Raw genomic sequence first — 25,797 nt, forward strand, 5'->3', positions numbered from 1 at the left:
TTTTCCCAACATTTTTCTGTGAAGACACGACCCTCTAAAACAAGGGAAGGATGAAAAATCATCAAATACAGGCAATTCCTATCCAGCAACAAATAAAAGAGACACAAACAGGTTAGTGTCGAGGAAATTACAGAAGAGCTGTTGGACAAAGGGCTGTCTTCATCTAAACCTTGTGACCCTAGAAGGTAATACTGGGCTGTAAGGAATGGATCAATGAATGGGTCTTGTCAAAGCCTCACTATAATACATCACTTGAGCAAACTCTGTAGAATAATATTCACTTGGAAAACGCCAGCCTGATGGCTGGTTTGTTATCCAAGAACACAAAACTTCCAATAAACTACACAATTCAACCCTGAGATTGAGGCATTAAATGTACTGACATTTTTTNATATATATTTATATGTATATTCTTACAGATCTGTTATTACATTTAAATATTTACAAGGCTTTTGCAAAACTCTACCTCAACCAGTAATCGGTAGAAATAAATAAAGGACATGCCAGCATCAAGAGCAGTAGAATCTCAATCTGGGTGTAATCTTACACTAGTGCTGCAAGTGTGGCTGATTTCTTAAAGTAAGCTTCTTAAAGAGGTGTTTCGCTTGCTGTTATCTGGATCTGGCTTCAATGTGGCGTCCGAAAACTGCACACCAAAGCGCTGATGGCTAAATTTATCGTTCATGTCTTTTACGGGATGGGATTACAGGTAACATAAAACGAAACTCTAAGGTATTTTACAAGCATGTAAAGAATAAAAGGTTAGTCAAAGGTAGGGTGGGGCCAATTAGGGACCAAAGAGGAAATCTTGTGGAGGCAGAGGGCATGGTTGACATACTGAATGAGTACTTTCATCTGTCTTCACAAAAGAAGAGGATGCAGCCAATGCCACGGTATTGGAGGAGAGGGTACAGCAACAACAACAAAATCACATTTATAGAGCGCCTTTCACGTCGGGAGCACGTCCCAAGGCGCTGAAAGGGTAGAGAAATTGGATAAGATAAGAGTAAACCGAAAGGACGTACAAAAACGTTGAAGGTGCTCAAAGTAGATAAGTCACCCGGCCTGGACAGAATGCATCCTAAGTTACTGAGGGAAGTAAGGGTGGAAATAGCAGAGTCTCTGGCCACAATCTTTCAGTCCTTGGACACCGAGGTGGTGCCAGAGGACTGGAGGGTTGTAAATATTATTCCCCTGTACAAGAAGGGGCAGAAGATAAACCTGGAACTTCTACAGACTATAATCTGGGACAAAATAAATTTTCACTTAGAAAAATATGGGTTAATAAAGGACAGCTAACACAGATTTGTTAAAGGCAAATTGTGTCTTACAAAGCCGATGAGAGTTTTTGGATCAAGTGATGGAGAGGGTTGGATGAAGGTAGTGCAGTTGATGTAGTTTAAATGGATTTTCAAAAGGCTTTTGATAAAGTACCATATAAGAGACTTATAAGCAAAATAGAAGCCCACAGTATTAAAGAGACAGTGGCAGCATGGATACAGAACTGACAGAAAGCAGAGAGTGGAAGTGAACGGTTGTTTTTCTGACTGGAGAAAAATGTGCAATGATGTCCCCCAGGGGTCAGTATTGGGCCCATTGCGCTTTTTGATCTATATAAATGACTTGGACTTGGGTACAGTGAGTACAATTTCCAAATTTGCAGATGATACTAAACTAGGAAAAGTAGGAAACGGTGAGGAGGAGAGTAGCAGACTGCAAGAGGACATAGACCGACTGGTAGAATGGGCAGACATGTGGCAGATGAAGTTCAATGTGGCAAAATGCAAAGTAATGCATTTTGGGAGGAAGAATGAGGCGAGGCAATATAAACTGATGGTACAATCTTAAAGGGGGTGAAGGAACACAGAGACCTGGGCTTTCATATAAGAAAATCTTTGAAGGTGGCAGGATAGGTAGATAAAGCTGTTAGGAAAAGCATACGGGGTACTAGGCTTTATAAATGGGGGCGTAGAATACAAAAGTCAGGAACTAATGATGAACCTTTATAAAACACTGGTTAGGCCTCAGCTAGAGTGCTGTTTGATCAATGTTTGTAATTACCTTCATAATTCTGAACATCCCAAATCATAATCATTGCCAACCGCTTCAGGACTGAAGAATACAACCTACCGAGAGCCTCACTTTAGTCAAAGATGTACAGACTTGCAGATATTCTGTTGAGGTTCAGTACGTGCTGCATGGGGGAGCATTGGAGCATATTTACTCGAATTCCATGCAGCCAAGTGATCAGTAGGGGAAGAGAATTCAAAAGGATCAGGACAAAAAAAACCAGGATACAGCACATCATGTGTTGTGTCACACAATGGCACAATACAAGTCAACATTAATAGTCATACCAACTGGGTGTCCAATGTGACTTTATCCTTTCTGAAGAGTTTGAAATTACAATTAACCATCTAGCAGTTACAATAATAAGCCCAAGCTGCACATCACTGCACTGGAACATAAGAGGTTCAAAACTCCATGGGTTCCAATATTAGGCCAAGGCTACGTGCTTTGGGGTTTTATCTGTGGTAAAGTCATTCAAAGAGATAAATCAGACAATCTACTTGCAATTAGCCGAAGGAGATCAGCTCATAATTTCCTAGTTTCCTGCAGTGGGAGTGGCAGAACATTTTGTGACTGGCTGACATCAATCTAGCAAAGGAGGTTAACTGCTTGCTGAGACCCTGGAAATAAACAGAACTTGGAACAACAACTTGCAATTATATAGCACCTTTCATGTCTCGAAGCATTTTACAAAGACATTGTGGATCACTGAGTCGGGTGGGTTTAGAAGTGGGGGTCGGATGAGGCAAGGTCAAGGAGAATTTTGAGAGGGTTTTGAAGGTGGGGAGAGACAGCGAATGGGAAAGAGATTTTAGCAGAGCACTTTCACTTGAGTTTCCTTTTTCCTGCATTATATTAAACACAAGATCTAATTGACAGTACAAACCATTGCTTTATCAAAACTTTAGGACTGCAATACTTCTGCTGCACTTACCGCAAATCAAATCAAAATGCTCCAAAATGAATCAACAGGAAAGTAAGAAAGGAGATTAAGATTTTTAAAAAAAGGATGATTCACAAAGCTTGTAGGGAGAACAGAGAGGGCCACCGTTGGGCTGAATACAAGGCTGTATAGAAAGAGGAAGAAATTAGAGGAAACCAGAGAGAACTGGAAAGGGATGGAGCAGCAGATGCAAATCACATTCTGCCCCAAAAATCTTTCAAGTAAGAGGCTAATTCAGGGAAGACATTAAAACCCCTAAGGGACTGAAAGTGTGTGTGGGGGGGGGGTGAAAAAGAGATTGAACGGGAGATAGTGAATATATTAAATGACTAATTCCTGGGAGATTTTAAGCAGGAGCTGAAAACCAAGCTTTTAAACACTTAAAAACATGGCCGCAAAAGGCCAGCAAACATTCTTTGAGCTCCAGGACGTTAACATAAGTAAGGCAGAGGTACTGAGTAGGCTCAAGGAGCTGAAAACTAGTATATCCCCCACAGTGATGGACTGTATCCCAGGGTAATTAGGGGAGAAGCGGCAACAGATTTATGCATCACTGATGGGCATTAAGGGGTGGTCTACCCCCCTGGTGAGGTTTCAACAGACGAAGGAAGTTTCTATTATGCAAGAAAGGTGACAGAACCGTACATGGTAACTGTAGAACCGTTAGTCTGACCTCGATAATATAAAACACAATCAGCAGAGAGAAAATGGAATAGCTCCAGTTTAAAAAAAACCTACTAACTGACAAACAACATAGATTCTGAGATTATACACCTTGTCTGACCAACCTTAGATTTTTTTTGAGGAGGGTACAGCCCAAATTCAATAAGGGGGAACCATATGACATAGTGTACCGCAGTGACTTCCAAAAGGCATTTGACAAAGTGCAGCATGAAAGAGAAGTGTAACACAAACTGATGTCACTGAGTAGTAAGGGCAAGACATGGACACAAATTTGAAATTGGCTGAACAGAAGGAAGCAGTCGTAATGGGAGCCAGGTCACAATGAGAGAGTAAAAATACGAGGCATGTAGAACTTGCCAAAGGGAAGCTAAAAGAGATTGAGAGGTGTCAGTTGACTCATCACCCGCTCAAAACTGTGCGAGGCAGCAATAAACAAGACAAACAGGATGCTGGGCTATATTGTCAAATCAGAATTCACTCTCAGGCTGGACAGACCGTACCTAGAATACCGTCGCCAAGACATATGATTGCCCAGGCACGAGAGACAGTGCAGAGGAGAGCAATGAGGATCCCCAGTGTTAGAGGAATGAACTGTGAGCAACAATTAGACAAGCTAGGGCTCTTCAGTGTTGAAAGGAGATGTTTCAGAGAGGATCTTATAAGACGTGTACACGATTTTAAATGAGATTGGGAAAATAACCCAGATCAGTACTTTTGGATGTGCTGAGATTAAAGAACAAGAATTGAGCTGCAAACGAGCAATTTCAGGACAGACACCAGCAAGTATTTCTTTACTCGGAGGGTAATTAATGACTGGAACGGGTTACCAGGAAGGACACTTGAAGCCAGGACAATGGACTCATTTAAAAAACAATTTGATGCTGTGATGGGAGGATGGTAGAACGGGTATTCTGGAAAGATGAGATCAAGTGACCAAACAGCCTTCTTCATCTAACCCTCGAACATTAACGAAAATCTGAATTTGTTGAATTCCAGCAGGCAATTAAGAATGGTCTGAATTTCTTGTCATTCCTCACTGTACTGCAGTTACAGATACATCACTGAGGAATGCGAGCAGAAATGATATCTGGATATCTATACTAATAGTAATCGAGGGGTAATTCTGTAATAAGAGGTGAGATGATAATTCATATCCTGGGCAGCATTGTACAACAGCATAAACCTCCAACCCTGCTCAACAAGCAAAAAATTCCAGATGTGTAGGACGTAATAAACTGACTCATGGACTGTAATAACATTAGGAACTCAACAAGCTACTGAGGATAATAAAATTGGGAACTCAAAAGCCCATAGGGTATAAATAATAGACCAAGAGATCTGACCCATAGAGTCACCAATCTGAACTCACCAACCCAGAGTGTAACTAGAAAGAAATACCTATCTTGTTTATCTCAGAAGGATGTTATTTTACATGCACCTCATTGGAAATCACAAACATTTTGCACAGAAATTATGTACAGTGGTAGTTTACAAGAACATTTAAAGATTTTTCAATGCAGCAGTTCTGCAGAGTTCCTACCATTTGCCTTCGAAAGCCAATAATTGTGCACATCACTAACTGGGGATCCAGCAGAAAGGAACCTCAGCTCACTCGTCTGTGCCAGATCGGAATCAAGATGAACTGAGAGTGAAATCCTGCGTGAACCAGACATGGCCAACCTATAAGCAAACCCTAAAAAAACAACTCCCTCGATAATTATTTTGCCGCAATCAAATCTGTACATTTTTAAAAAGTGCAGAGCTAGTCACCTACACGTGGAGGTCGAATGGCGGAGTATTTCCATGTGTGCAGAAGCACACGTTAAACACACACGTACACATAAACACACACACACACACAGAGACATACACTGATTTAAGTTCCTGTTTGTTCGCCCAACCCAGTCCTCAACACCCACCCACCCCCCATTAAATTGGCCGAGAGAAGTGAAACGGATGCTTCTAGAAGCACAAGTGTCTAAACCTGCACTGAACGACTACAGAAGTCAGCTTATTTTGGAAAACAAAGTTTTCTTCTTTCCCTCTTCCCCCCCGACACAGCAACAATCACCTCTGCATCTGGAAGAACAACTTCCTTGCGCTTTCTGCTGTGGGGGAAAAAAAATCCCCCGGCTTCCTAAAATCTAAATCGCATAACAAACCTTAGACACGGAGACTGGATGTGCAACTACCAAGATACAGCCTTGTTTTTTGGAGGAAGAGGGAAGTGGGGGAGAGGGCGGGGGAGAGGGGGAGAGGGTTTGAAGCACGAAGTGGATGCGACCTTTTCATTACATAAGAAAAGTTCCTGGCAGCTCAATGCTTATAGAGTCCATGGCGTGTGGATTGGCTGCCGACCTCCCGAGGTGTAGGCTTTAATGACCCATGACGTATGGTGACCCCAAGTGCTTCAACTGTGCAAACGTAGAATGTCAAAGTTAATCTGATGGGTTTCTTTTCTTCTCTGGTCCTTTATATATTTTTTCCTCTCTCCTTGAAACATTTTTTGGTGAGCGATCGATCACGCCTTCAGCTGGTGCCACTGAGCCACCGCTTGCCGTGGACGGCCTATCATATCCTTCCAATGCTTAACCTCTCCCGGGCCGCTCTTCCAAGACAAGTAAATCTGGAGGAGTCAGAAGAGGGAGAGAGAAATCAGTTGATTAGCCGCCAGTAAAGACCCGTTTTTTGTTTAGATTCTTTCTCTATTACCCTTTCCTCGGCTCTCAGCTTGGCTCACTTGCTGGGACTCCTGACTGACTTAACATAACATGACTTAACATAACATGTAGGAGCAGGAGTAGGCCATTCGGCCCTTCGAGCCTGCACCGCCATTCAATCATGGCTGATCTTCTAATCTAACTCCAGCTAATAACCTGACCCTGCCTTATCCCCATATCCCTTAATCCCTTTTGCAATAAGAAATCTATCTATCTCAGTCTTGAATATGTTCAAGGACTGAGCGTCAACAGCCCTTTGGGTTAGTGAGTTCCAAACATTCACCGCCCTTTGAGTGAAGAAGTTCTTCCTCAACTCAGTGCGAAAGGGCTGCCTCTGATTTTAAGGTTGTGACCCCTGGTTTTAGTTTCTCCAACCAGGGGAAACAATCTCCCACTATCTACTCAATCATGCCCTTGATGATCTTATAGGTTTCTGTAAGATTCCCTCTAATTCTTCTATGTGACCCTATAATAATATTAATAATAATAATAATAATGCTTAAGGTTTCTTTCGCCCTGCCCCGGGTATTGAACCCGCGTCCTCTCGCTTGAGAGGTGAGTGCTCTAACCAATACGCTACAGGACTCCACACATACCTTTCCAATCACATCATTCCTGCTCAGCTTGTCCTTATCCATCACAGTAATAATAATCGTCGTCTCTCGCAGTTTCTCCGTCGGGATCTCGAAGATGAAAGATTCGTTGAAGATGGGGTTTAAACACCTCTTCATCACAACCGTCTTCTTCTTCTCCACCTTCTTGTCTTTGTGCATCAGCCAGACTTTGACGTAGGGATCTATTAGGAAGAGAACAGCACAGGAGATCAGCGATGATACTTTAGAATGGCATTGCACCAGACGTCGGGGACTCTGAGGCACCCACTGGACTTGTTCCACTGCGGCCATCACGGCTCTCAGTGCCTGCGAATTGACTAAGGTTTTGCCCCGATCGGGAATTGAACCTGGGTCCTCTCACTTGTGATGATTATAAAAGTCTCGTACCCAGTACAATCTGAGTGGATCTGTGCAGCATCTATATGACCGTCTCTTCTGTAACAGGAATGCTCATCAGAAGTCTCACAGTGTGCCCAAAGCAATGTCCTACACAATTTCACTATGACTTTTATACTGAAGTAAAGAACTTTGGTAGCAAGTTACCAGGTGGGAAAGGCACAGTACATGCAGTACAACAGTGAGAGGACTCACCCGATGTCCCTCCTAGATCCATGGCTTTCAGATTCCTGGCCTTAATAATATTCACAGTGATGGTGTTGGCAGTCGGATTATAACACAGCGACAAAAGCAGCTCTCCTCGACTCCCCTGAAATAACAGCCACAGAAAGCCAGTCACTCGCTACACACTTCATCCTGAATTACACCCAGAATAGAGAACTCCTGGCAACAGTTACACCCAGGAATGCAGGTCATGTCAGATCTGGAACTATCACCAGTACCTCTGGGTATTTCATACCACTTACTCAAGTCAGCCAGGCTACCTGCTGACTGACCTTAGCTGAGAGATTTACCTCCTATCATTTTGAATGATTTGTTAAATTTATGGTGGACGCCATTGCATTTGTCCCTCATTTTCGCTCTTTTTCCTCTGTTAACTTTACACTCTCTGTTTTTGTCCCATTATATCTAGCACGTTTCACTTTTGGGCGGCTGTGGGATCCGGATAGAAAGACCGAGAACGACGAGAATGAGGCCCGAGATCTCTCAGGATTTTAGGATTAGCATAACTCTTGTGTTGCCATTTTATATCTTTTTTTTGGGGGGGAAACTGTGCAAAATCAACTTCCAAATTTAGACTGGACTTAAGAATCTTTCATGGTCTCAAATTTTATTTTGATTTTAAGACCATGACTTTGAGAGACGTCAAGGCTCAGATATGGTTTGCCATATTCTGTTATGTGTCTCTGTTTCTTCCCCCCCCACCCACCCCTCCCTTCAAAATTCTCACAATCCTTTGTGTTCTGATCCCACTTCTTTGCTCTAGAGTTAAGACGGTATTTCCTTGTTGCGGATCCTTATAGCAGAGTTACTCTCAATCCCCTGTTAATGAGTTTGGAAGAGTACGATATGGCAGAAAGAGTTATAAAGGAGTAAGTTTGCGGTGAGCCTTACACTTCCATCGCTGCATGGCTTCAGATCTTTCCAGAAGGTCTGTGTCTGCGTCAGATCCACCTTGTTTAGCGGCAATGACACTTCTCCGATCGGATCGTTCCGACTGAACCGATCATAATCCAGGACCTGCAGATACATGATTCTCTGCACCACCTTCTCATAGGGAAACCCTGAGGAAAGAGAGAGAGAGGGACCCATCTGTAACCAGTGCCACCAGTCCCCATGTAATGACTGGTCACCACAGACTGTTTCAAGGTGAAAGATGTCTGCGCTCACTATCAGGTCCCCATTACTCTGCGGGCCTAGTAACTCGGATACAATTTACCCCAGACAACAGGCTCCAGAAAGGATTTCCCCAATGTGTTGCTGTTACTGTTACTGTGGGCCTTTTATCAGCCCTCGAGTAATAATGCAATTATCTAACAGATGGAAATAGACAGGGGAGACCAGACCACAGCCTCACCTTCAAACAGGAAGGTCTCGTTCCAATGTGGATTCAGATTCTTCCTTTTGACCTTGGTCTCCAGCTTGTGCTTTTTGTCGGGGAGCAGGTAGATCTTGACGAAGGGGTCGCTTGTGCCGCTGAAGTCTTTGGCTGGCAGCTCCGTGGCCTTCAGTATTTTTACGGTGAAGGTGGATTCCTGGAAGTTGTAGCCGACGCTGAACTGGATGCGGCCCAGGTTCTCGCGGGCGTTTCCCTCGTGGCAATAGTCCTCCTCGGAGCCTGGAGACAGCTGCAGGAGCGAGAGAGAATACAGGCATGGCTGACTTGGAGAAGAGCTTTAACTATAATCTGTCCCCTATGTAATGCTACTTCCTTCGCTTCCCAACCGTACAGTTCCTATTAGGCTCTAGAGGCCATGTTTTGCTCAAAGTCTTAGCCTGATGAAGGACATTGTGGTAAAAGTTAACATTGTGTAGAATTTTGAAATAGATTCCTATTAAACAATCAGTCAGTTCTTGGGACGGCAACTATGTGCACATTCAGAAACTGACTGGACACATGGGTAAGAGGGGATACAGTTGAGGTATAGGGAGAAAAAGCCGGGGTGTGGGACTAAGGATAGGATCTAATATGGGAACTTGTGTGGAGTATAAACACCAGCGGGAACGTCCTGTTTCTGAACTGTCCCTCTATGGAAGCTGTTTTTCACACAATAGACTGACTGGTCTATAATTCCCAATTGCCTCGCTCCTTTCTTTGAACAACATAAGACGTGTTGTCCTCCAGTCTTTAGCTCCAGTGTGTGTAGAGCATCTCAACACATCAACTGGAGACTCGTCTATTTGCTCTCTCAAAGTGTCAGCCTGGCTCAGTTGGCAGCCCTTTCTCCTCGCGTGCCACTGTTTGAACAGTGCTGTGGAATACACTCACCATTTGTCACACGATAAGCACGGAACAAAACTTATGCTTTAATGGAACCTGCGTATAAATAAAGTTAAAGGTTGGAAAGAGGGAGAAATTGGGGAGGTTAGAGCACTTTATAATTGGCCATTGAAGCCAAGCCAACCACGTAATTTAAAAGGGGTATTAGATGGGACACCTGATGAATGAAATCTAACACTAATGAGTAAAAGACAAGGAATGGGTTTACGGCAAACAGCTTCACTGAGACATAATGGACTGAATGGTGCCTGCCACAAGATTGGTTCAGATGAAGAAGGCTCTTTGACTCATCTAATGTCATTCCTACAGAACAGCCACTATTCTTCTCCCCGTCACAGCATCAAGCGCTTTTTTTCTTTAAAAACCAGTGTCCAGACCTCAACCACCATGGAGGGGGAATGGAGGGCAGGGAAGGGTGTATGGATGGGGCGAGGCGTGTGTGGAAGGCGGAATGGAGGGGTGGGGACGGAGGAGAGGGGATGGAGGAGGGGGGGAATGGAGGGTGGGGGCTTTCGCTTTATCTTGATCACTTTCACTTTATCCTCGGGAAGCTCTGGTTTCTTTTAACTCTGATCAGATTGTTCCTCTCGTGACTCCAGCCAGCAGCCCTCCCCCACGCTAGAACCCTCTTCATTACAGGTAGCTAATGACATGATGACAGAGTCTCGGGCCTCTCTCACTTTGGTGTCAATGATATCTGGGCCACAGGCAGGCCAGCTGCTGCGGAGGAAACCAAATTCAGAGTCAAGCTGAGCAGCACACGAAGTAGGCAAAATGTTTATAGGACGGCTGGTTTACACTTAACTGAATAGGAAGCTAAACCACTGGCACAAAACATAAAAGCAGCAATCAGGATTCATTTATACTATATTATAATAATATAAGGATTATTATTATCATACATTTAGAGGCACAAGGGAGAATGCTGTGGCAAATAATACTCCTTGTATTTGATAGAACACCTCACGACATCATTGAAGCATCTCGATTTCACAGGGTTTACTATAGAGCGTAGTGTCTGTGTGTTTTGGAGGCGAAATGGACCGCTGTTTTGTCCACAGCGACGTCCCACAAACAGCCGTGAAATGAGTGACCAACACACAACAAGCGCATACTCAAGTCGAGCAGCAGGTGAAATAAAACAGAAACAAGTTTCAGGTAATTGCTGATAATAATAATAATCCTTACATCTGATGCAGCGTCTTTCATGTCAGGAGGACATCTCAAAGGTCTTCACAGGATGTACTTCACAGGACGTGGAGTGACTGTGTTTTATGCGGTGTGGACTGAAAAGCATTGAAACCTTGTGCTGGCGTTTGAGAAGCAGGAATTCAGTGCACACTGAGGTGATTGAGTGAGAGTGTATACAATGGGTGCAGTGAGACATGGTGTGGCATTTTCAGTTTCTATCCCCTTATCAGTTCTCCTCTCTGTTCGGGCGACTGTGTAAGAAATGTCCTTATCAGCAAAGCCTCGAGGATTACATTTAGGATTTGGAATTCTCGGAGGTCTGGTTCTGCACTGAATACTGTAACCAGTCATTGCATTTTACACCCAGTTATTAAACCATCAAACAAAAGCTCAGGCTCTCCCCACAACCTAGTGGGCAAGATACAGAATGCTGCACCACTTGGATGCACAGACCAAGTTGCAGCTTTAAGTCTCGACTGTTGTTCCTTTACACGCTTCTGTTTACCTAGTAGTAAGTAGGAACCCGGTTGTTAGCCGATTGGCGGATCGCTTTCCCAGGGGTAATAATAAATCCTCCCAATCTTTTAAAATTAAAATTTGATTAGTCAATCGACGACTGTTTGTGGGACTGTTTGTGCTCAATTGGTTGCCACCCACAAAATATACAGTCAATTCACTTTACAATATATTCTGTGCAGCGTTTTGAGACGTCTCAAAGTCATGATCTGAAAACAGACAAGGAGGGATGAAGGCGGTGGGATTGAGGCAGAGAGTTCCAGAGTGTCAGCCATGACATGAATGACCAATTTATTGGGAGGGCAGGACACCAGGAGAAACTCCCTTCACATTGCCAAAAGTGAGAGGATCTTTAATGTCCACTCGAACAGGTAGACGGGTCCTTGGTTAAACATCTGGTCTGGAAGGTGACATCTCCAGCAATGCAGCGCTGTTACAAATATAGGAGGCCACTGTGGAGTGGAGCTTCCACACTTTACATGAGGTTCAGCGAAGTTGCTGAGGATTGATGAAATGCAGCTCAGAGCACGGCTACTCACACCAATTGATGTTCAGGATTGATGGGCAAGAGCACGCAATGTATCAATCTCTCATCAGAGTGTATTGATCTCCGAAATATGTATTAAAGCCAAATGTATTGAGCACATCCTTCATGAATAGAGGTGGTTTCCGTTAAAGTCAAACCTATTTTCCACTTAAGGGCAAACTTTCAGTTTTATTGCACTTTTACCGCTGAAACGTCTCATAGTGACAAAACATTTTCGCCCACAAAATATACAATCGATGCACTTCACAGTACATTCTGTGAAGTGCTTTTTGAGGCGTCTCAAAGACATGATAAGGCGCTATATCAAACGTAAGGATTATTATGATTTTCTGACTTTCTGTGGGCAAATGCAGCAGCTATTTTGTGTAAAGCAAGTTCCCAGACACACCAACGAGGTGAATGACAGATTAATCTGGAGGATTTTAGTCAGAATAATGGGAGAAACTCCCTTGTTTTAACGGTACCTACAACAACACAAGCACCCCAGCAATGCACTGGACTGTCAGCCTAGAATAATGGGGGTTCAAATCCCATTTTGGGACTTTATAAACTCCGCCACTTTCTGAGTCAGAGGCCAGAGTTTAACCAACTGAGCCACGCTGACACACCAGCATTGCTAGATGGCCAGGATTGTAGGCAAATTGTTTCAGGAGTATGGTGTGTTCTGTAAGAACCTTCTCTGGTTCTGAATATTTGTAACATGTATCCACACGAGTTCAGTCACGGTTGTCAGCATAGCTGGGGTGATTGATGGCTTCCTACCAGCCCCATTATATGATGACAGACTAGCTGTAATCACTTCAGTGAAATAAATCCTAGACACATGACTAATTTGCTGAGGCTTGTGACCAGCCGAATTACTTCGGTGCCAGGAGACAGTCAATAAATAAGAAAAGAAAATGTCGAGGAATATTTCACCATTGGGTAGCTGATCACTTCTTTTTTCTCTCAGCTGTACATGCATAGGGTGGAGTCCTAGGCTCACCAGATGGACTGCAATGGGCTTCTGGTCTTGTGCAATTTGTAATAATAATAATCCTTGCATCTGATATAGCACCTTATCATACTGTTGGGATGTCTCAAAGTGCTTCATCGTAAAGTGGATTGACTGTATTTTTTGTGGGCGAAATGCGGCAGCCAATTGCACATAGCATGTCCCAAAAACAGTTAAAGATTGAGTGACCAAATTATAATAATTTTTTTTTTGCAGGGATTATTACCCCGGAAAGTAAACCGCCAATCGACTAACTGCCGGGTTCCTACCTACTGCTAGGTAAACATAGGCGTGTGAAGAAAGGAAACTTGCCTAAAGTTTCAGTCTGCCTGGGAATCGAACCCGTGACCTCTCGCTTGCGAGGCGAGTGCTCTAACCAATATGCTACAGGACTCTGCAAACTTTGGTGCCGTAAAAAGAAAGAGTACAGAAACATCTGAGAGAATTAAGGAGAAACAAATGGGTGAGTCACAGATTGATAGTCCGTGAGATACATTAATCAACTAGAAAAGAAAAGTTCCGTAACAACCATTAGTGACAAATGTTTCAGCATTGTTCAAAAATCAATTTGAAAATAATGGTATTTGAAGGCTTACAGCTAATTATTTGTAATGCCAGTCACTGAAATTGATGCAGTTGAGTAGCCAAGACATCGCTTCTCATTCCCATGCTCTGAGTCAAATAACTTTTGGTTCCATTTGCATGAATTATATTATACTAATGTTATGCAACTGGCTCAAGTCGAGCTTCATCCTTTGAGCCCCAGCCACAGACTCTTGGGTTCAGTTCTCCTCATAAATTCGCTGCCCTGGTGAAGTTTTTTTTCTGGGCAATAATAAAATATCACAATACAAGTGCGATTTTATGCTCCAAATGGCAAACCAGTTGACATTAAACATCAGAATCCCAACGCTTCACAACTACTCAAAAGTCAACTATCCAGAGCAGCAGGATTTCCCACGACACAGCTGCAGGATTAAAGGAATGATACATTATCTCTTCCTCACATTACCTGAAGGATGCTCCCTTCACATCTGAGTATGCTACAGAGAGGGGTCTTCTGTGTTACAGGATGAGCCAAGGATAAACCATGCACTTTATACCCAAGATCTAACAATCCCCCAAATTAAAATTGATCATTCACCTTCATGGTTGCTTGTGGGACGTTGGCTGCTGCCAATTACAAAAATACACTCGACAATAAATCTTCGGAAGCGCTTTGAGTCGTCTTAAAGCGCCATATCAAATGCAAGGATGATTATTGTTGTGGAGGAGTAATTACCCAGCTGACCAAAAAAAAAGTGCATTGACCACAGTACTAGAGTTGCTTAAAGCTACTGATGGAGAAATAAAAAAAATACATATATGGACAAATACGAAGAGAAACGAGAAAGTCAGCCACTTGTCAATGGAATACTTAAGCCTCCCTTATTCACTGTCATTGAGCAGAGACATAATGTAGCATCTCAACGCACAAGGCTCCATCTTCTGTCTAAGCTCAAAGATACAAGTGAAGCTCACAGCGTATTGACAGAGCCATCCTAGGCACACGCACACTAACCAGAGTCCATGGTGAATTTTTAAAGCTCATTGAATTACCCAGTTATCAGAAAAGCAGCTGCATTACAGTAATGACATTCTATTCCTGTTCAATAATGAGCATTTTGTATCGGATTATGTAACTCATTGAACTAATGCGCTGCATATTTTATAGAGCTTTGGGCAAGGACGAAACGTCTCTGATCATCAACCTTGACCAATCCAATAGAACTGGAGCACAGGAGAACTCTTGAAGTGCAGTCAATTTGGGTCTGGCGTGGAATACCAACGACACTACGTGCCTGTGCGGTGCTGTGTAACATTAAACGCTCCAGTTCCTTCCAGCTCAGTCAGCAGACTGCGGCTTATTTTCATTTGACTTGCCTGACTGAGAATAACTAACTATATCAGCGTAATTTGTACTGTAATAGGAGTTATGGAACTAAAGGAACACTTGGGAAGAGTCTATTTCTGCTCGGAAGCCTCTGCTAATGCTATTCCTGAGCTCAGTACGACCAGCCTAGGAGCTGAGATGTGGGCTAGAACCCACAACAACAACACATAACAAATTACATTTGTATAGCACCTTTCACGTCAGGAAGACGTCCCAAGGTGCTGGACAAGAACCAGACTCAGAGTATTACCAAATACGCCAGGCTGACACCTTCAATACGGTGGGATTTTCAGGGTCCATACGTGTCAGTCTTGTGGTAACCAACTCGCGCTGTACTGAAGTTATAGCTGGGATACTCTGCCGTATCACAACAACAACAACTTGCATTCCCTGTACTTCTGTTTCATTCCTACCAATACAACACTGGCTCTCTCTCTCCCTCTTTCTCACTCCCAAGAAGTGGCAGTAGTAATCACTCTCAGAGTGACAGTAGTACACCACTCACTCTCTCTCTCATTCTAGAGACTGACAGTAATAAACCCAAATCACTATGATTGCAGGGGTTCTGATATGTGCCACACCATTACTAATGCACGTTTATTCTTCCTTGCTAACTTTCCCTTTCTGTTTTGTGGACACGCCTCTAACAGTGTTTTCAGACCATCTGCCAATGAAATAGAGCAAATGGTGCATTTGCCAATGCATTAATTGCATTGGTTCAAAAGATTGCAATCCAGACAAAACAGGCAATGTGTAAGGTTTCCACTGAAATGTGGTTGTCCTTGCTGATAATGTCACAGTGAAACATGGGCCATTAATTTATGGTGATTTGACTCCTTTAATCAAGGCGAGGAGAGCTGTCCCTCACTTTCCTAATTTCCTATTTCTTTCAAGATTTTAGGTCAATTTTTAGGTCAAATTAACACACTGCTCAAGGTGAGAGGATTTCTGAACCAGGAGTAATGCACTCATTTCACTTTTGTTTTCCCTCACGAACACTTTCCAGAGGACATCCTAGTTACAGAATATTGAAGAATAATTGACAGTTTCCAACACAAAACAGTCATGGAGTGTGTGACCAAATTAGTTTTTTTTTTACCCCCAGAAAATTGATCCACCAGTTGACTAACAACCGGGTTCCTATTCACTGTTAGATAAACAGAGGTGTGTGGAGTAACGAAAATTGCCCAACGTTTTGCCCTGCCCGGGAATCTAACCCAGGTCCTCTCGCTTGCGAGGCGAGTGCTCTAACCACTAAACTACCGAACTCCACAATCCCATGGCTTGAAAAGTGACAGGAGTTATTCCTAGTTTCCTGGCCAACAATCCCCCAAATAAGTAATTAATCATTTGTTTCACAGTGTTGTGGGACTTTGCTGTGCGCAAATGGGCTGCCGTGTTTACCTACAAATACACAGTCACTGCACTTCACAGTAAATCCCGTGAAGCAATTTGCGATGACCTTGTAATGTGAAAGGCGATATATCAAATGTAAGAATTATTATTATTAATATTAATCAATTGTTGGTTGGCTTTAATGAAAACTTAGGACGTTGTTTTGAAGTTGAGCTGGTTTCACAGCTGGAATTATTCTACACAAACAAACTCATGGAGAGAGAGGAAGGGAGAGCGCGGGTGAGAGATCTGAAACACTATTATGATCAATGATCAAACTTAACCCTCCAAGGTTTATGAACCATCCAAGTTGAACTGTTTCTCTGCCAATTGAAACTTGAACTGATGATGTTCTGCACAGACAAAAATGTGTAAAATGGGATTGACGGTCATCACTCTGTGTTAATTAATCCCAGCGGAGAACACAGAGGTCGATTGATAAAGTAGTAAAAGGATGGTTGGATTTAAATGTTATAAATAAATGTCTCATGAGCAGCATTGCTGAAGACAGAACAACTAGGCTGACTGATTTACTTGACATTATTAAGGAGGTTGAAGTCTTACAAACAAATCTTGTCAGACTTAGAGCTGGATTTTATTGGCCTTTTAGTGATGGGATGATGCTTTATTGCCATGTGATGACCAAACAATGCAGTACTTTAAAAAATGTGTTGATATACTGTGTGTATATATACACTATAGACTGCGTTTTCATAATAATCCTTGCATTTGATGCAGCACCTTTCACATCAGAAGGACGTCTCACAGGATTTACTGTGTAGCAGTGCAGCAATTGTGTATTTGTAGGCAATTGTGCACAGCAATGTCACGCAAGCAACCATGAAATGAATGACCAACCCACAACCTTCTGACTCAGCAGCAACGGTGCTATCAGACTGAACCATCCCCCCAACACACTCGCCCCAAAATGCTCCCCTCATCTTTTGATTCCCCAAACCTTCCAGCTCATTGCACTGCAGGCATTCCTCAGGCTCTACCCTCTTCTCTTTAGTATAAATAAATTAGATAGATTTCTTTTAGGAAATAATATCGCGGGCTACAATATATAGTTTGGGACATGATGACACGTGCCTGCGCCTGCACCTTGACCTTCGTTCGTCGAGCAATTCTTATGTTTTTACGGTCAGAGCTCTTCCTGCACTGTTGCAAATGTTGCCGACTTCCAGTGGGGCAATGGGATAAAATGATCCGTTTCCAACACCGAATCTTTCACCTTGAAGAGAATGAACCTCAAGCACTGGATAACAAGTAAATTCATGTCCTGAATTTGTGCCATTATCCCATTGCTGTAACATATCCTATTTTGACTTAAGCCCTCTGCTTGTGCAAAGTGCGATATGTGGATTGAATATTTGAGGGCAACTGTGCTTTCAGGTGTCTGGTCTAATTTAAGGAACGGTATTTTGCACAGGTTTACTGCGCTGCACGGCTACTCACCATTAACATCTCGCTGGTCAGGGAGTTCACAAGATCTGAGACAGAGGAGCGAGGCTCTGTTTTCCTGTCAGAGTCATCCACAGGGAGCTGCCCTTGAACTTGGGCTGTATTCACTGGCTTATTTCCAGTGGGTAACCTGCAACACAAACAAAGCGGTCGGTTCTCAGCTGAACACGGGCACTGTAACCGTGGCTGGGGCTGGCCCCACCTTAAGCTAGGCTGCGTTTCTGACGGCTGTGAAAAGATCGCATTCTCTCAAAAAGGCTCCAGGACACTGTCGCGCAGAGTTTGCAAACTTCAAATTAATTTACAAGTCAATGATTAATAACGGAAAACACTTTTGTTAGCTAGTTACACACTCTCCTCAATGCTCTGGCATCCAAAACAATGGGGGGAAAAAAAGCTGTAACAAGGACAGACAGTTCAAGCCCGCTCTTTTTGGACATTGTGGGTATATGTAGACTGTAACGTCAGTGATGGTATAACGGTGGTATAGACTCTAACAGCGCTGGTTCAGAACAACAATCCTGCAATTGTATCATGGCTCACAAGCTCTACAATAGAGATATAGCTGCAATCATGAATCGTATCTGATATGGTTTGCTAAAGAACAACACTTTCCCTCTATTTGCCACTTGCTTATTTCCCCTATGTTCACGCTTCCAGCTTCAGTCATCTCCACACCTACCACTAGCCTGTCAGTAGCAACACGCACCTCTATCGGATGGGTGGGGGGAATGGGGAGGGGGACAAGGCTAGCACACCTAGTGTCACAGCTGAAATACAACACCAACAAACAGAATTTTGCTCATTCACTCATTCAGGACACTCTAGTGATCAACTACCTTGGGGACCTCAATGATATAAACTACAAGCGTCAGAACTAGTCTACTGGCCACAAAGGATCCAATTTGGATCACCAACACAGCGTATGACAAATGGGTGCTTTAATGAGGCAGCTCTTGATTAAAACAAGCATATTAATAACACAGTAAAGCAGTTGGCTGTGCGATATGATCCTGTGAGCCTAATGTTGAGCGGTAAATGGAAACTAATGCAATCCGTATGCATATTTCTCAGAGTCAGGTGAAAGCAGAGGTAGCCTTGTGCAGAAATAGCTGATTACTGCTTCCAGATCTGGGACGTTAATGGGGCAAGGCAGCCAACGTAGTTAGGGCACAGCTGTTGAGCCGACCCACCTGAGAGTTATTCCGCAGTTCTGGTATGATTTACATGGCATAACGAGGAGATAAAAGACAGCCCAGGGACTCAGTCAGAGGCCACTGCCAAATTCAAAGTGGAAATTTAAACCCCTTTTGCATTTAATAAAAAAAATGAAAGACTGGCCCAATCTGGATGCACTTCAAATAGCTGATCCATCCAGGCCAGAGCATGCGTCACCGGGTGGATTGTTAGTCTGGTGCGAGGCATTGGTCCAAACCAGAGATACTGGAGAACGTTATTCAAAAAATAAATCCACTCTTCGATATCATTGCGGGAAAGGAGGAGTTGAGGTACAGATCAGCCATGATCTAATAGAATGGTGGATCAGGCTCGAGGGGCTGAATGGCCTCCTCCTGTTCCTATGTTCCTATGAAAGGTGACTGTGCTGACCATCATGATTTGGGTGCTATCATGAAGAATGATCACTTAGCTGAAGAGCTAGAGAGCCCCCAGCTACAGGAGCTCAAACAAACGGCAGCAACTTCAGGAGAACAACAACAATAATAATAATAATCCTCAGATTTGATACAACGCCTTTGACGGTGGGAGGACGTCTCAAAGCGATTCACAGGACTTACTATGACTGATCGTTCAGTGACCCTGTATCTTGCAAAAACAAATGGGGCAGCTAATTTGAACACAGCAGTGAAGTGAGTGACCAATTTGTTTTCAAGATTGATTGGTTTTAGTTTTCTGTGCATTTGCCTACAAAACACACATTCACTACAATTTAGTGCATCCTGTGAAGCGCTTTGAAATGTCCTCCTGACATAAGAGGTGCGATATCAAAGGTAAGAATTATTATCATTATGGCTGCTATTTGCAGATTGATCTGGGGATATGGCTATTGATTGACAGCACAGGCTGGAAGCTGTGAGAATACCAGGAGTGTAATTGAAGGCACAAGGTATTATATTTGAATGTCATTGTCGTTCATGTGGACTCTTTAAAGTTCCCACAGCACAAATTGGAAAAGAGAAAGGTGTTTCTCCCGGGATCCTGGTCAACAATTCTTTGGGTTTAATGGTCATTTACTGCATCGGCTGGTCCAAATGCCTACCATGTTCAGCTACAAAAATAGACACTACACCAGACATTAATCAGCCGCAAAGCTGAGACTTTTTACCTGGACAGGAAAGAAGGGAATTTAGAGTACTTTCTCCCTAAATATTTAATATCTGTTTATTGCTCCCGGGATTAGGCTGTTCTGGAGAGCGTGAATCCTGGCCTCGCTCTATACTGCACTGTTCAGTAAGGAGGGTGGGGGGCTGGATGTGTGAAACTAACACCTGATCTCGCAGCTTTGTAGAAGCAAGCAAGCGCAAGAGTAGAACTGCAGAATTGTGGGTTAGATTGGGCAACGTTGGTCATGAGACAGGTCACAATCAACTCCCCAATAACATTATAAAATGCTGTCAAGCTGTCCAAGCAATTTTAAAGGACAACTGGGCTTTAAAAGGCGAAAGGAAGGGCGGGGTGGTGGGTGCGTGTGAGGCTGGAACTGCTACTAAATTGTACCTGCAACGTTCATACTGGAGTGGCCGGGGGAATGAGCGGTACTAAAAACAGTCTCCGTAGTAGCCTGGTTCACATATTCTCTCCACCGCAATTTATCTGCTGCCTTTCAGCTTGTATGCTGCACTGTGTCACATAGAAATTTACAGCACAGAAGAAGGTCAATCTGGCCCATCGTATCTGTGCTGCCTCTTTAAAGTGCAACCACTAAAGTACAAACGGGAGTGCACACCTACACCACTGGCTAGACCACTGCAGCATGACCAGCCTGGGACAGCATTGGTGGTCAGAGAGCAGACAGGATCGGGCTCCCTGTCCACCCACGCACACGTACCACTGTCTGCGTTACACTGATACCATTAAACTATAAGCACAAACCACTGAAAGCAAAGATCAACAAGGTTTCGCCGTATTGCACACCATGTTCCAACACACCCGATGGTTCTCAAACAACAGAAAGTAACTGACAACAAACCCTCAACTCATCTCGAGTCAAAGTTTGGTTTGATCACGACACAACTGGTGACTGGGGCTGAGGTGCTAGGAAGCTTTACCGATTCTCAGCATCGGTTCCTTTGCGAGAATCCTTGCTGTTACCTTACTGTGAATAGAAACGGTCAGGGCGAGCAGTTGTTACCTGTCAGTGTGTTCAGTGGGAATTCCCATACCTCTCTAGAGGGTACAGGCACAGCATAGTGCTGACCGAGCATCTGCTAATCAGCAATGATGGACAGAACTCCCAATCTGCATGCACACACACACACACTCATGCACACACATACACACACAAGAGAGAGCACCTCTGCTACTTAACAAAGGGAAGGAAAAAGAAACATTAGGTCACTTGTCACAGGGAAAAGGCACATTGAGAGGTTAATCGATGGATAAGATAGGATGAGAGTGACAGCGGTCATTAGACACAGCGGGGGCAGGGGAGAAAAGATACAACAAAGTGCAAAGATCAGACAAAACAGGGAGTGAAAAGGTAGAAGGTTTAGCCAGTGCTGTAAAGGGTAAGCGGTGTTAGTCGGTAGAGCTTTCCTGGTGAAGCGGTGAGTGTCTGGGGCTGGGAGTGCCCTGGTGAAGTCTGTAAGCAAGGGAGAGAGACAGCTTCTTTAGATGAGGAGCAGAGAGTAAAAATAAGAGAAAATAGGAGAGAGAGAAAAAGAGGTAAGATATACAGCAAAAGAACAAGTTGCAAAACCTCACGCAGTGATAAGCCACAGAGCCATAGCAGCAGAACAGTCTGGTAACCACAACAGGTGACTTGAACCCACAAGTAACATGGAGAGCTTGGCAGAGAGGCTACAAACAGGAAGGCAGGGTTGAGAGAAAGTGTTTAGCTTGAGCAGGGCAGTGCCAGACACAAAGGCCACAGACAAATACCGAGAGTCTGATCCAGGAAATCTGCAGGAAACCTTGTTTGAGAAATGAGATGGAGACAGAATTGACATTACACTTTTTTTTGACAAAGATTTGCTCACAGAATGGGAAGATTGGATGAAGCTGATCGAAGGCTGAGAGCTTACTGACTCTACAAATAACAAACCATCCAGGACACACCATTAAACATGTACATCAGACCCCAGAGGCTGGTCAGAGACCTCTGAACCAACATCTCACATTTACAAAATATTACAACTATAGGGGGAGCAAATGCCTAGGTCAGGATGGTCCAACTGGCATCCGGCCCGGGAGTTTGGAGGGGGTAATCAGGATCATCAGGGTAATCATCTCTCCAATCAGGAGATGGTCACAGGAATGACCAATCAGGATAAAAAATTGCTTTCTCGGCCCACAGACTTTTCTCAAATCCAGGATCTGGTCCTCAGCAGCCAAAAGGTTGGACCCCCATATCCTAGGTTACCAGAAATAATGTTTAATAAAAATATACTACTGTAATATGGACAACAAAATCTCTCCACGCTGCAAAAATAAGGGAGTTATTTCACAATGAACGAACTGCATTGTTATTCCTTACTTCATCTATTAATTGTCCACAGTACCTTTACAGCATCACTTTAGACCAATTGTATTTTAAAAAAGAAAGGTCAGCACCAGTATAACATACAGGATAACATGGAGCAGGGGATGGGAAACATGGGATAACATACACCAGAGAATGGGAAACACAAAAAAGCTTGGAGCAGGCCACGCTTTACACACCAGATAACGGGCAGCTGAGAATGCATTATATACAAGAACTAGAGCAGAGAGTGTGTTACATAAGAGTGCAGAGCAGAGCTGGGAGTGCTACACAGAGCAGAGCTAGGAAAGGAAATCAGGAGAACATTTTACAAAAGGAGTAGAGACGTGTAGAATTACTTGCGAGGGAAGGGTTGAAGAAGCAACTACATGTATTTTGGAGAAAGTCGGACTAAACAGGAGCCTCCCCACAGGCTGAGAGCAGCGAGCCCTCAGAGAGAAGCCCTACATCCTTCAACTGAACGTCAAATGATCTGCAAGCCATCAACAAAAATGATTTATAAAGCGCCCTTCACGTGGGGTAGCATCTCGGAGTGCGGGTGAGATCGAGTTGCTGCCACATTATTGTGGACCAGAACACGTCTCGGCTGTGGTCGCCCCCTAAGTCTTTATTTCAACAGTGACTGACGAGTGGTGAACACATTCTCCAACCAAACTCAATTTCAAGAGTGTCCTGCTTTGCGAACGTGATGGGCAACAGTCCCAGCCTGGCTCAGATTTGACTCTCTACCCCCCTCCCTACCTCAATCACTGCCCTTTGCCATGAGTTTCCTGCAGCAGTTTTCTTAAATCTGAGCCTCAGTCAGTCTGATGCCAGGGTTTGATCAACAGTTTCCATTCTTTCTCCCCCACCCCCAACACACACACCCGCACAACGAAAAACACACACAACGAAACACACACATGCACACCCATCCATCTAAACAAACACACATTGGACCATGGGCTGCACCCACGTGTCACACTTACATTTCTTTTCCCTGATAATCAACCTTAGTGTCGCCCCAGAGTGGGGCAGCTCTCAACATGGAAACCCCTCAAATCAGGGCACTGTCTATAAGACCTGTCATCTGTGTATCTAAAGTCCTATTTAATAAACGGTGAGTACACGTGGAGAATTAATGGTGAGCAGAGTACGCTTTGGGGGAATTGATAGCGAGCAGAGAACACAGCGGGGCTAAATTGATGACGTTCACAAACAGGGTCCTAAGTCCCATTGGCAATTTCAGTTTGTAAACATCAAAATCAGGCTATAATTTGGGATCTCCGCAGGATGGTTTATTTGTGACTTGGAAAAGCCACCAAAGTGTGAAAAAAGAATGGCTGAGAGCAAACACGATCGATGGCTTTACCCGCTCCCTCCTCACCTTCGCTTGTCTGTCTTCTTTCCCTCTATCAGAAGTCACCATTTCATTGACTCTAATAACCTGCGTGTTATGATGTATTAGCAGGATCGGGATCTTTAAGATTCTAAAGGATCTACAAAATAACAAAAAAAAAGGGTCCAGATGGTGCAGGGAATCCTGTCTAATGTGTGAAATGGGTCCAACTGGGTAGAAGTGAAGGAATGCACGGATCATGCTTTGGTGCAATGCGGTTTTATGTCCATTTGTGTCTACGTCCTCAAACCCTACAACCCGGCCACTCCCTCTGCTCAGCGAGCATTGCCTTCTTCATGTCTCACTCCTCGCCATCGGCAGTTGGGCATTAAGTAGATCTGCACCCAATCTCTGGAACTCCATCCCAGAGTCCCTTTGATTCGCGTCTTCCCTCGCCTGCTTAAGGTCCACCTCAAGACCTTCCTCTTTGACCACATTTTCGGCCTCCCCTTCACTCCCTACCCTGCTCGCCCCCACTCCAGCTCTGGTGCAAACCCTGGACTGTCCAGTAGCTTGGGATGTCCATTCTGATGTGCCAGGTGGAATTCAATAAGAGTCCCTTATAATACAGGATCAGAACGACATTCAAATCTCCTCAGTCCTCCTCAATTTTCACATTTACAGATCATTGTCACACACAGACACATTTACAAACATCCTTCAAATAGAAACTATTATACACCATCACCTATATTGGTGAAAGCACAGGTGGGAAAATGCACACACCATTTTCACAAACCCACAGACACCACGTACTCACATAGATCATGTTCATAATTTCCATACAGTCCATATGCATACACTGCATGTAAACACAGAGCATTTACAATGTGCACACATGGCCACCCCCCCACCCCCCACACACACACACCCTTATCCTGACACATACACAGTGCGCGCAAAAACCATGATCACCACAGAGGATTCACTCGATTCCCACATTCCGTTGCCAAGTACTTCACCTCGGAGCTCCAGCTCAGCTCCAAGAAGTCCCACCTCGTCTCCTTCCCCCCCACTGTCCCTCCTTCCCCTCACCCCACGCAACCCCACCCAACCCAGCTTAGAGTAGTAATGCGACTGTAATACTTCAATTGACATTTTTCCTGTTGTTATGAATTACCATCTGCCTCGTTCAATCTGCGATATAGTCAGTTAAGTAAGTGCTCTGCCCTCAGCACAAGCAGAGAGGATGAGTCAGCTTTGTGTCGGTGCTAACATGGTCAGGGAAGCACCCGGACACATCAGCTTCTGACATGGATGAGTGGATGAGTGTGGGAGCTCAGTTCTAAGCAAAAGATCACACTAGGAGAGACGGAGGTGGAATCACATTTCTGCAGATAGCACTTTGCTAAAACAAACGTAACATTGTTTGGAGACAGAGGATTATTGATCACAGTTTTCACTGAAGCATTTCAGACGATTCATTTTATTTTGTTCTAGGGAGTCCTGCATCTCCCAACCTCCCCCCTCTCCCCGCTCCAAATCATGCCAGTTATCATCCCCTTAGTGACTGGGATACAGAGCTGGTCGCTTGGAGGTGGGCCAGGGGGTCTGGGCTCTTTGCAGACAGATGCTAGACTTTTGTTCTCCGTGGAATAGAATTCAGTCAGGAACACACCAAACAGGAAAAACCCTGAGACAGATGGTACAAAGGGCCAGTCTGTGCTTTTCAGCTGGTAATTGATGGAGAAGAGCAGGCCCTCTCTCTCATAGGGGGAAGGGAAGACTG

At 44.0% G+C, this 25,797-nt stretch overlaps 1 protein-coding gene across 1 annotated transcript in view; it reads right to left on the minus strand.

Moving 5' to 3' along the window:
• Positions 1 to 5,940: 5,940 nt before the first annotated feature.
• syt7a (synaptotagmin VIIa) overlaps positions 5,941 to 25,797 on the minus strand; it is a 232,515-nt gene continuing 212,658 nt past the window's right edge. The window contains exons 8-13 of the mRNA XM_042341383.1: positions 17,965 to 18,100; positions 9,007 to 9,277; positions 8,544 to 8,713; positions 7,623 to 7,737; positions 7,014 to 7,213; positions 5,941 to 6,323 (exon numbers count right to left, since the gene is read on the minus strand). Of these exons, the coding sequence (XP_042197317.1) occupies positions 6,219 to 6,323; positions 7,014 to 7,213; positions 7,623 to 7,737; positions 8,544 to 8,713; positions 9,007 to 9,277; positions 17,965 to 18,100 (997 nt within the window). The 3' untranslated portion in view covers positions 5,941 to 6,218. The remainder of the gene's footprint in view (positions 6,324 to 7,013; positions 7,214 to 7,622; positions 7,738 to 8,543; positions 8,714 to 9,006; positions 9,278 to 17,964; positions 18,101 to 25,797) is intronic.

Source organism: Callorhinchus milii, unplaced genomic scaffold (assembly GCF_018977255.1).
Source record: "Callorhinchus milii isolate IMCB2004 unplaced genomic scaffold, IMCB_Cmil_1.0 Scaffold17, whole genome shotgun sequence".
Taxonomy (NCBI): Eukaryota; Metazoa; Chordata; class Chondrichthyes; order Chimaeriformes; family Callorhinchidae; genus Callorhinchus; species Callorhinchus milii.